The sequence below is a fragment of the Corapipo altera genome, unplaced genomic scaffold, assembly GCF_003945725.1.
Source record: "Corapipo altera isolate COAL_440 unplaced genomic scaffold, ASM394572v1 308, whole genome shotgun sequence".
NCBI classification, from domain to species: domain Eukaryota; kingdom Metazoa; phylum Chordata; class Aves; order Passeriformes; family Pipridae; genus Corapipo; species Corapipo altera.
Window position 1 is genome coordinate 5,991,844 of NW_020884925.1, and position 11,354 is coordinate 6,003,197.

Below are 11,354 nucleotides of genomic sequence, written 5' to 3' on the forward strand. Positions count from 1 at the left end.
AAAAAAAAAAAAAAAAAAAAAAAAAAAAAAAAAAAAAAAACAACAAACAACAAACAAGTCAGAAGAACAGGCTAATCAAAGTTATAGAGTTTTAACAAAGAACTACATTAATGGTACGTTTTGAAGGCCCTTATACTTATAAGCTTCACCCTTCAAAGCTGCTTGAAAAAATGAACTTGCTGCTTCTGGATTCCAGCCATCATTTCATTCTGCTGGAGACTAAGTTATGGCTGTTACTTGTTAGCTTCTGAGATACAGAAAAATGTTTTTAAAGTTGCATTTAACTTTCAAAATATAATTTTGTGAGAAAACATATCACAATTGAAAGATTCCCTTCAATCCTTTATAAAATCATTAATTCCTAGCTATCTTTACTAGAAAAAAAAAGTATTATTTAACCAACCAACAAAAAATTCAATCAATATCATTACTGAGAATCGGGAAGCTTTGCACTATATGTACACCAAAAGAAGGATCTGAGGGAAGATAATCATATTGACACTTCATGGGGTTTTGACTCTATGATTGATGAGGAAACTTTGGGACAAGTGCAAACAAATGAAATATCAGCTGCTCCAGTGCCTCAGAAACTCCTCCAGTTTTAGTGAAGCCAAGCAATAACAGCCCCGAGACAGACTCCGGGCAGTTTCCCCCAGTCTTGGCAGAATGGCAGGTGCAGCAATGAAACTCTCAGGAATCCATTGCCAGCAACACTCATGCAGTACTGCAACAGGAAATCTGTCAAACACTAGAGATTTCCACAATCAATACTCCTCAAAAGTTAAGACCATAGGGCTGCAAGATAAACCCAAGTGTCAGCTTTAGTGAGTCCAAATTCATCAGACAAGGTCCAAAGTGTTTTGAGATTGACTTGGAAATAAATTATTCAAAAATCTGAAAACCATTTTTTTTAAATCCTTCTTACTTTTGAATCATGTTTTGTGTTCTCAAAGTATTCACTGTAATCTGAGAAACAAAGTTTATTCTTTTTAAATGAATACTGAAACTATAATGCAATACTCCATGGTTCTGGTATCCGAACCTTAAGTTTAAAAAATTATCAATTAAATTTACTATATTTGATTACCTCCTTCCTTCAAATTTTTACTTGTGTTGCTTAATACAAATTAATACAATATTAATAGCAAATTAAGAAGTGAATTGCCAAGTCATTGACTGTAATACATGCATGAGGAGTATAGAGGAATTATCATAGGCTAAAGCAGAAAGATTTGTAAGAGATCCCTTTAAAATATCTGCAGCCTATCAACTACTCGAACAAAAGCCTAGGAAGTCTAGGGCTTTAAAAAGTAGAATATAGCATCAAGATATTTGAAAGGAGTGAACAGTTCCTGATGCCTTGCTTCAAATGTGCTGTTTCTGTTCAAATAATATGTTTAATATTCTGGAAACATAACACCTTTTTAATGGAGCTCATCACAGGAATTCTAAAACCAGGTACGCCAATTCATTAACTTCCGGAAATTTTAGTCAAGTGAAATTGAACCATTTTGCAAAACCCACATGGAGTCAGAGGCCCTTATTTATTATCCACAATTCTTAGAACAGTTTCATTGACCTTGACTGGTTCCTGATCATATATCACATTACATAACCATGACTCTAAATTATTTCTCTAGTTTGTAAAATAAGCAAAAACCTTAAACTTTCAGTATCTGTATTCCACTGACAAACACGCTAGGCTAACAAAATGCTCTGCAACAGTGACTTCAAGGTGCAGAATCACATCAAGGGCTAACGACTTAATACACATTATAACATAACTGGATGGTCTGTATACAACAGGGGTTTATTAACTAACTTTATCTTCTACTTGCACATAATTACTATTTACAACTTCCAATATGACCTAACATGTTTTTGTAGTTAAATTATGTCTGAAATGACGAACGTCATCTTATTTTCTAGACAGACCAGTTAGACTGAAAAATTTTTCAAGAACTTAAAAAATTCCCTTCTTGTTCAGAGTTCTGAACAATTTATAAAAGTCAGCATCAGCATGTATAAAAAACAAGTCTTGAAATGACACATTTTTCTGTATTCGTTTTTCAAGTGTAGTGTTAATGGTACAATTAACGTAGAGTGGACAAGGTTTTGTCAACTCCATAGCCTCCACGAGACTTCTAAGGGTGACGTAATTATTACACTTTTCATATACTACAAGTTGTCTGCCTAACCTATTAAAAAAGCATTTAGATACTTGTAGCAATATCAAAGTCTAACTTAGAAACTTCTACATCTAGTAGCTACACAGATATCAGTTGAAAGATGCATAAAATGCCCATAATTATATGCCCTCCCATTAGAAGCTAGTCTTCCTCAGTACTACAGAAAGTGAAGACACAGGCTGGGCTCAGCTTAATGCGATCAGTATGGCTTCTGGCTCAAAGAGAAGGTTGGAAAAGCTAACATTCACTCCCACTTCTGCGACTGGAAATCCTAACAATTATACATACTCAATATTAATATTTGTTTGGGAAAATAAAAGGCAAATTAGAAACAATGGCTGGCCACACTGAGCAGTGAGCTGCTATGCTGAATTCTTGTGCACCTCTGGAAATATGTAGGTCCTAAGCACAGTATCCTGCCTCCATCAGGAAAAAAAAAAGTATTAATTAATTTGCAACATGAATAAATCCTTAGAATGGGCTAAACTCAAATTTTTATCCCCATTTCAAACAAATATTAGCTGGAACCAGTAGTCAAGAATGGAAAATACCCATTCTGAGGCTCTGTATTTTTCCACAAAGTTCTGTAGAGACACCAAGAAGATCAATCTTCAATGTTTGCTATCTCCTATATTAAGGTGACATTTTCCATTATTTGATTCTACTAAATATGACACTACTTAGAACATAAACAAACAATGGCACTTTTCTCCCAAGGGATGGTCCTAATGATAAAACAGATATCCTTCATTATAAGTCTAGGCTTCTACAGCCAAGCCTCGGCCTGAATACAAAGACTCTGAAACAACGAAGCTTTCAGATCAGTGCTTAATTCCAGACACGCTGGTTACTCTTCACTGATTTCAAGTAAGTTTACTCCTGTTCTTGAAAATAACTGTGCCTGTGCAGTATCTTACAAGAAGCAGCTATCATTTAACATCCCAGCTACTATATCACACATGCTTTTAACAGTAGCACCAAATGGGAACTGGATCCTGTCAAAATTCAAATTCTGCAGTGCACTGCATCTGCATTCTTTCTATAACCTAGATTGCCTCAGACAACTACCAATCATTCTTAAAAGAATGTAAATATGGAATAGTTTCAGCCATTTCCATAATCTCCACAATGAAAACTTATCACTAAACAAGTTTTTTGCCTTATTTCATGACTCTGCACTCCCCTGCACCAAGGGGAGCAGCAGGGGTGTAATCCAAAGCAGAGGAAGTCTTTCAAAGTAAAGGCAAATGTTTAAGAAAGAGAAGGGAATATTAGTGCTATTAGAGTTGCTAAGATATCCTGTTGGGGGGGTTGTTATTGGCTTTTCTTTTTCATTTGCTTGTTTATTTGCCTGCACATCTTCTCCTTGCAGCAGAGAAACACAATATTCAGAGTGACAAGAAATTATGGTCTACCTGTGTAGCTCCCCTTAATAATGTGACTTAGCATTTCCCTGTTGTAAAAGGACTCAGGTTGCAAGTATTGGGATTTCAGTAAATATTTACAACAATTTACTATTTTAAGGTGCTCCCATGTCAGTTGTCAGTTTTTCTTGATCACCTTTGCAGATGTTAGTCACTCTGCACTCTACCTGTACCAGCAGTGTTATGATGGTGGGTCTCGTATCAAAATACTGTCCCTCCAGCAAGAGGATTAAAAACATCCTATTCATCTCAATTAGGTTCCTACATATTAGATTACAACACTGTACACACACAAGGAAGGGTCTGAATCAGCAGTTCAAGACTCCAGCAGCTTCTTCCTTCCCTGAGTCAAAAACTCTACTGCCCCAAGTAAACCTCATCAGAAAATGTTAAGCTCCACATAAAACAAGTTTGTCTCCTCCACTTCCCGCTGCAAGCCTGTGCCATAGCTTCCTTCTGTTTGTTCAGTCGCCTGGTTTATTCTCCGCTACTTAATAAGTATTTGTTCTTAACCCATCGTGAGACAGCCGGTGTCCATCTTTTGTGTTTTCATTTGTAGCTCTGCTTTCATGCAGAATAGGACTTAAATTTTTGGGGGAAGAGCAGGAGAAAATTGGAGTGACAGATGCTCTCTAAAGAAATAAAACATTGCTGTTACCTTTTTCATTTTCTTTTAGTAGGATTCAGGTGGATTATCTCCACCAACAAAAACATGAGTATTTTAACCCTTTTTTATTAAATTATGTCTTTGCTTCCAGTCACACACATTAACACATCAAAAAGCTTACAAATACGATTGGTTAAACACAATGGTGTCAATTTTTAAAGATAAGCAAATAAAAATAGAGGGAAAAGCATCCTCTGACCATGGACTAACTTGACTTATACATTTTCTTTAGGTATTTTTGAAATTTCCAGTTATATAGTACTGAAATCAACTTTTGGTTTAAGTGTTGGAAATATACACTAATATCTCACTGATTTTACTAACATCAGTATATCCTTCTCTCTAATATTCAGATTTGTTAATGTATTATTGGATAGAGACTACGCACAAGTAAGAAAAAAATAACGTGACAAAGTTTCTTTAACATTTCTCTAAATGCATCAGAAAATAGTATTTCATCCATAAGCATAAATTCTATCCAAATAGATAATGCCTAATGCTATTAAAGTTCTCAAAGAAAACGTGAATACATTATATCATGTCACCTATTAATAAGAATATCCCAGAGACATACTTTCAAATGCTCAAATAATTCATACATCTCCCTAAAATTAAAAAAAGTCTACCTTATTTTTTTAACACTTTTAGTCAACTAAATCTTCATACAGCATTGCATTGCAGCAACATGATATCAAGCTAGAAATGTTATGAAATGCAATGCTTGTGACAAGTATTAGTATGGATCCACTATAACGTTTTGCTATACCTCAAAAAGCACAGAATCTCACCATGAAACAGGACAACATAGAGCTGATCTAACTGCAACTGAAGACAAAGCAGGAGCTGAATTGGGTCCTTTCAGACTTACAGAAAGTAAGTACACAAATAAAGATAGTTTTCCTTTCACATGCCAGCAAATAAAACATTTCCAATAAGCCACAGAAAATATGAAACTGAACAACTGTTATTATTACACAACCAATAATTAAACTTCTTAAAATAATTAACACCTAACTACTTACACTGCTGCACACAGGAGTGGTATTTGGGGAGAATAAAACAGGTGTGGTACACTTTATGCAGCTTATATAATCAGAGTCAAACCACTGAATACATTGTAAAAATCTTGGATTAATGTAATAAAACTTATCTGTACGACAACATATTTTGTGTAAGACTTCATTTGATTTTGTTCAATACAGTCAGGATGAACAGATTCGCCAAATTGTGTTCTATCTGCAAGGAACAGCAAGATCTGGAATTAATGACAGAGAGCTTACTAGTTTCACATTATGTTTCTTCAATTAATACATTTTCTTGATGCCGTCTATGCTAGCTGACAATGTGGGGAAAAACGAAGTAAAAAAACACACTCTACAATTCATGTACAGCCTACAACTGCTGACATGATAATATTTTTATTTGCGAACTATGTTTAAATAAAATGACACTGTGACACTTTCCTTCACAGGAACATGTAAGTCCAGTGAAAGAAAACTGTACGACCATTGCCAACTAAACATCACTCTTGGGTATTTTTATAGATAAGAAATTACAAATTTATTATTGATATTTTCTTCACAGAAAATCTAACTTCACAAGTTCCTGTATTTTCTCCTTATGATTTGTCCTGATGATGACACACATACCATTGCTCCCATCAAGCTGACAGTGGGCTCTTGCATACCCACGAGTGACAGGATATTGCAGTGCCATATGCCTGTCGGTGCCCTACTCACCCACATTACACCACTATACTTTAATACATTTTTCATAACATGTTGTTGATTCATCCAGAAAAATCAGTTCAGCACACAATTAGCAAGCACAAAAGGAGTCAGAATCAGTCAGGGGAAAAGCGAGGTTTAAATAAAAATGACCATATTTGACCAGCACTACCTCTGTCGCTCACTAATCTATGAGATCTGCGTCTCTCTTTTCACGTTTTCTCGGTACACCTGACAGCAGGGGCAGGGGATTCAGACCCGGCTCTCTGCACAATCCGCGGCGGGAGCACAGTGCGCTACATCGGCGGCAACACTCGGGATGTCACGCAAGCGGTGCCTCCGCCGGAGCCGCTCCCGCGCCCTCAGCCCGGGCTGCCATTGCCGCGGTGCAGGGTCCGGCAGCGCTGCCCCCGCGGGAGCGGAGCCTGCTCCGGCCGCGTCCTGCGCTGGACCGGGCGCGGACAGCTCCGCCGGCACCGCAAACGCCTCCCGGCGTTTCCGCACGGCTGGCGGCGAATCCGCCGGGAACTTTGTGCCCCGGCGATGCCCGCCCGGCGCCGCAGGCCGGGCCTGAGCACGGCGCCCCCCATGTCCGCGGGGACCCCCCGCCGCCGCGCCCGCCCGTCCCGCCGCGGCCCGCGTTCGGCCCTCCCGGCCCGCAGCGCCCTCGGCCCCGTTTGTGCCTACTCACCACAGCTTCCTCTTTAAGGGCATCAGACTGCCCCTGTTGGAGGCGGTCACCCCTATGGCCATCTGCAAGACAGTCAGGTATTTCTGATACTTCATTTTGCCGTCGCCCCCCCTGTCCCTGCCTCGTCCCCGCCGCCGCCACCGACAGAGTCTCTCCAGCCGCTGCATGCAATCATCAAATTTTTATTTCCAGGCATCTGCCGTCCCTGCGTCGCGCTTCTTCCCCTCCTCCTCCTCCTCCTCCTCCTGCCGCGCTCCCTCTCTCTCTGCCCCCCCGGCTCACGCTCTCCTCCTCCTCCTCCTCCTGCCGCACTCCCTCTATCTCTGCCCCCAGCTGACGCTCTCCTCCTCCGCCTCCCGCCGCGCTCCCGCTATCCCCGCTCCAGCTGACGCTCTCCTCCGCCTCCCGCCGCGCTCTGCCCTCCCCCGGGCCCGCGCTCCTCTCCTCCTCCCGCTGTCGCACTCCCTTCCTCGCAGCCCCCCGTGCTTTGCCCCCCGACCCACTGTCGCGCCTCCCTCTCCCCCGCCGCGCCGCACTCCCCGCTCCCGACCAGGCCCCCCGCTTCGCCCTCTTCTCACCTGGGCTATCTCCGGGCGGCCGCCGCCTCCCCTCGCCCCCGGCGCGAGCGGGCCTTCCCCACCATCCCTGCCTGCCGCCGGGGCGCTCCCGCCCCGCTGCCCTCCCCGGTTACCTGGGGTATCCCGCCCCCGCCCATGAGGCGCAGTCGCCGCGCTGCCCTCCCGCCATCAGAGGCGCGCCATGGCCGCAGCGTTGCCCGCGCCTCCTCGCTTCGCCTCTAATCCCATTAGCGCCTACAGGAGCCCTATGTTATTTTAATCGTCCTCCCGGCTGACGGTGCCGGTTGGGGGGTAGCAATAACCGAACTCCGGGGCAAACGCCTCACGGCCTGCCAGGGCGGCCCCGTGAGCGGGAAGGTGAACAGGAGGGTCAGCAGGAGGGTGGGGTGAAGTGAGGTGAGAGTGAGGGTGAGTTAAGGATGAAGGTGAGAGCAGTGGTGAGGTGAAGGTGAGGTGTGGAGGCCGGTGGGACAGCGCATCCCATGTGAGGAATTCCATGTGCGGAAAGCAACTGAAGTGTGTTCGAGAATCAGATGGTGATTAAGACAAACTAAAAGTATAAAATGTTTTTAGGGGGTGCCCACCTTCTGGGTACTTAAGCACAAATAGCTGAACATGTAAGTGTGTCATGGCCTTAGGTGTCACACAGTTGTCATTACAGCTTTAATCTGTTCTGTGCCTTCCTCCTCAAGCTCAGCACTAACAGCAGCAGAAGACCACTGCGTTTGAGAAGTGCTTTTGGAATAAGTTCTAACACATGGCACAGTATGATCAGAGACATCAGCACAAAGATCTCTGAAGTGAAGTGTAGCACTTAGCTGACACATTGATCAACAGTGGTGGGAAATACCTTGGCTAGAGATACCATGTTTCAGCACATAGATATTTTGCAGAGTGCAGGTATGAACAAATCCATGCTCAAGTGACAACTTTTCATTAAGTTGCTATAATAGAAATAGTATTAATTGTAATCCTTACCCAGAGTTGGGATCCTAAGGTGGCACTGTCAGCTAGGAAGAGATAATGCACACAGCATTGTCACTTTATGGCTCAGAGATGAGCATTTTGCTGATTATCTTTCTTTGTGTGCATGTGTTTAATATATACCTCAAGACTGTAGTAGGCTGCATTCTAGCTAGGCCTGTTCATTACACAGGAAGTAGAGAACATAAATACAGTACTTATAAGCCCAATTAGAAACATGTTAGTTGTATTGCTGTAGTTAATGAGTTGGACGGCTTTGCATTTTCAGCCAAGAAATCTGATGTACACAAATGTCCTGAAATTCTGTGTCACAAAACGATTTAAAAAATTGAAATGGCAGCTTGATGTTCAGTGTGAGCCTGTACATCTCCAGCTCTCACAATACAGTTAATGGGTTTTTTGACTTCAGAGTGCTCAAGCATTAAAAAAGCAATGAAGGATGCCTAACTTGAAATGATCACAAAGATAAAGAAAGGAGGCATTAATTTTTGTACTTAAACAATGCTAGTAGTATACTAATTGGAAAGTCTATATCTTTTATAGACAGAACATCAAATCAGTTTTGAAACCTCTAAGGATCTTACTTTGACTTAAAATCAAAACTTGTAAAACAAACAAATTGCTTTTTTCCTTCTGCATATCTAGTCATCATTAGCTGACTGAAAAAACTGCTGTTGCCCACAAAAGTTACAAGAGAGTAAGTGTGGGCTGAATTTTATTCTTGACATCAGAATGCTAGCTACTGATGAATGCTATTGTAATTGAAATAGTCATTTACATTCAATTACAATCCTATTAAAAATACAATATACACCTTGATATGCTAGGTAATGCTGACTAAAAGAATGATGAGACTGTTTGAATATCACATTTGAGTGTTATACCCACCAGTTAGAAAAATCCATCTCATATAGAAATTCTTGAAAGAAAAATCTAGTATTAATCTGGTTGTAGTGGTAAAAATTTTGTAGATCAGGCAATCTAAAGATAAGAGGGAAGCAAAGTTTATTTGAAAGCTGATCAACCTGGAAGAAGCAGATAAGCTTTCAGAGTTCTTTACCTTGTAAAAGGACTCTGTATTAGAGAGTCCCAAAACATTGTTCTTCATTTTTACAGTAGCAGGTTTGGGACATAAATTTATTTTAAGTATTTATATACGAAAGAGTTAAGAAATATGGCAACCATACCTTGTGTAAAAACTTACAATGGAGCATGGGTGTATAACTGAAATCTTTATTCAACTGCTTTATAATACAATTCCTATTCTTAATTCACTAGGAATTCCTAAATCTATTTAAATTTGCTAAATAATTACAGTTATCCCAAATTTAGCTCTATAGTTCTCAATGATTATACTCTATCAATCTGGCACTAACAAATTAACTTTTGTACATTTTATGTATCGTTTTCTGTATTTCTTGATGTGCATTACAGAGACAAAAATCAGACATTAACGAAGACATTTTATTCTCTAATTTTAACTGGCAGTATTTCTGTTTGTCTTGTACCTGTTCCTTCTTAGCTCTATCACCAATGGCTTCATTATATGTTGGCTTTCATAACATCTTGCTTTAAGCAGCAATGTTGTATACGTACGCTGAAAGAGTAAAAAGATCCCGTCTTTCTTGCCTTTCAGATGAACATCCTATTTTTAACAGGAGTCAATCAGCAACTTCCAGATTAGGGTAAGCATCCAGACATCCCCTTATTTTAGCTCTAAGGCCTGCGTGGACCTATTTGCCAAGGTAAGACCAAAATCTGTACAGTAGATATCCCTGCAAGAGAGGCAGTCTGATGATATTTACTATTCTCAATGCAAACCTGTTCTGTCTAACACTCTCCTTCACTCCAGAAAGATGGAAGTTGTTTGCGTTTTTTGAACCTAGCATGTGTTTTAAAAATTATTTAAGTTGGAGTTAGATTACTCCAAGTTAATATAGTTGTTCCATGGGATTTTTTTTCAGTACAAAACCAAGCAGAACCATACTAATTTCCTAACTTTTATTTCCTTAGGTAACTTAACTGCAGACTTCACCTCAGAACTGTGTAATCTATATATTGCTTACAGACTGTGATGTCCCAACCTCTTCTGAAGCCTGTCCCCTGAATGTCCTTCCAATGCACTTCTTGATTCAGAGGAACAGACTGCTCTTTCAGACAAGTTTACGATATTATGTATGACTGCTGCACTTGAATGGATGTGTGCTTGGCACAAACTCCACTCATACTTGTTTTTTCAATAGGACAGTGGTGTATCTACAAGACAGATGGGTGGATCCTGAGAAGGTGGAGTTTAATACCAGTGTGTGTGATGGAATCTTGGCCCATGCCATGGTGATTTTAGGCTGTTTTCAGCAGCAGGAGGCTGACTGACTGCGACTTAGAGGATGCCACTGAGGCAGTTGTACTTTGGGAGCTCCCATCAGCCACTAAGAATAAGGTAGTGTAATTGTAGTGTAAAGCTACTTTCATCCTAAATTGTGACTCTCATTTTTTCTGTTTTACTGTTGGTAGAATATATATCAGATTCCAGGGAGTGCAAAGCAAGATTTTGCAGCATTATCTACCCCTGCTGGTTTTAGATTTGAGATCAATAAGCCTGTCACTGGAACAGGGATTTTGGAACCTTAACTTGCTTTCCTTTATTGTTAGCCCTTCACACTACTCTGCAGTGCCAGTTGTCACTAGGTGACATCCTTTTCAAACTCTCACCTGTGTGACTTCAGTCTTAACTGTGCTCACAGGAGGAAGGGACATTTAAGTCTTACTCAAAAGTCTCCTTGGAGACACTACAGAAGTGCACTTTTAAAAGTCTTGGCTGTGCTTAAGTTACTTCAGATAATGTAATTTTTCTGGAATAATGTGAGGAAAAAAATCCTACACTCCTAACTGGCATAGCTGTGCTGGTGAACAAGCAAAAATACTCTTTATTTGCTGACATAGCTTATTTTGTTCAACAAATCTAACACTGTTTGGTAAAAAGAAAAAAAATCATCTTACCAGAATAACTGACATCCTTATTAGTAATGTAATGATCACATCAGCAACTTTTGACGGCAGATTAGACCTTAATGACACACTTCAAGCACTCAAG

The 11,354-nt window shown here is 40.5% G+C and overlaps 1 protein-coding gene and 1 long non-coding RNA gene across 4 annotated transcripts in view; one reads left to right on the plus strand and one right to left on the minus strand.

Annotated features, from left to right (window-relative positions):
* Positions 1 to 7,516, minus strand: part of TJP1 (tight junction protein 1) — a 159,288-nt gene extending 151,772 nt beyond the window's left edge. The window contains exons 1-2 of one of the 3 annotated variants that reach the window (XM_027657588.1): positions 7,390 to 7,516; positions 6,699 to 6,859 (exon numbers count right to left, since the gene is read on the minus strand). In XM_027657588.1, the coding sequence (XP_027513389.1) occupies positions 6,699 to 6,859; positions 7,390 to 7,413 (185 nt within the window). In that variant the 5' untranslated portion in view covers positions 7,414 to 7,516. Of the gene's footprint in view, positions 1 to 6,698; positions 6,860 to 7,276; positions 7,293 to 7,389 lie in introns of those variants that run through there. The other 2 variants (XM_027657583.1, XM_027657584.1) reach the window with 2 other exon arrangements.
* Positions 6,718 to 10,700, plus strand: LOC113953908. Its single transcript, XR_003530054.1, has 3 exons — positions 6,718 to 6,775; positions 9,897 to 10,005; positions 10,274 to 10,700. It is a non-coding gene; the product is annotated as an uncharacterized LOC113953908 (long non-coding RNA).
* The last annotated feature ends 654 nt before the right edge of the window (positions 10,701 to 11,354 follow it).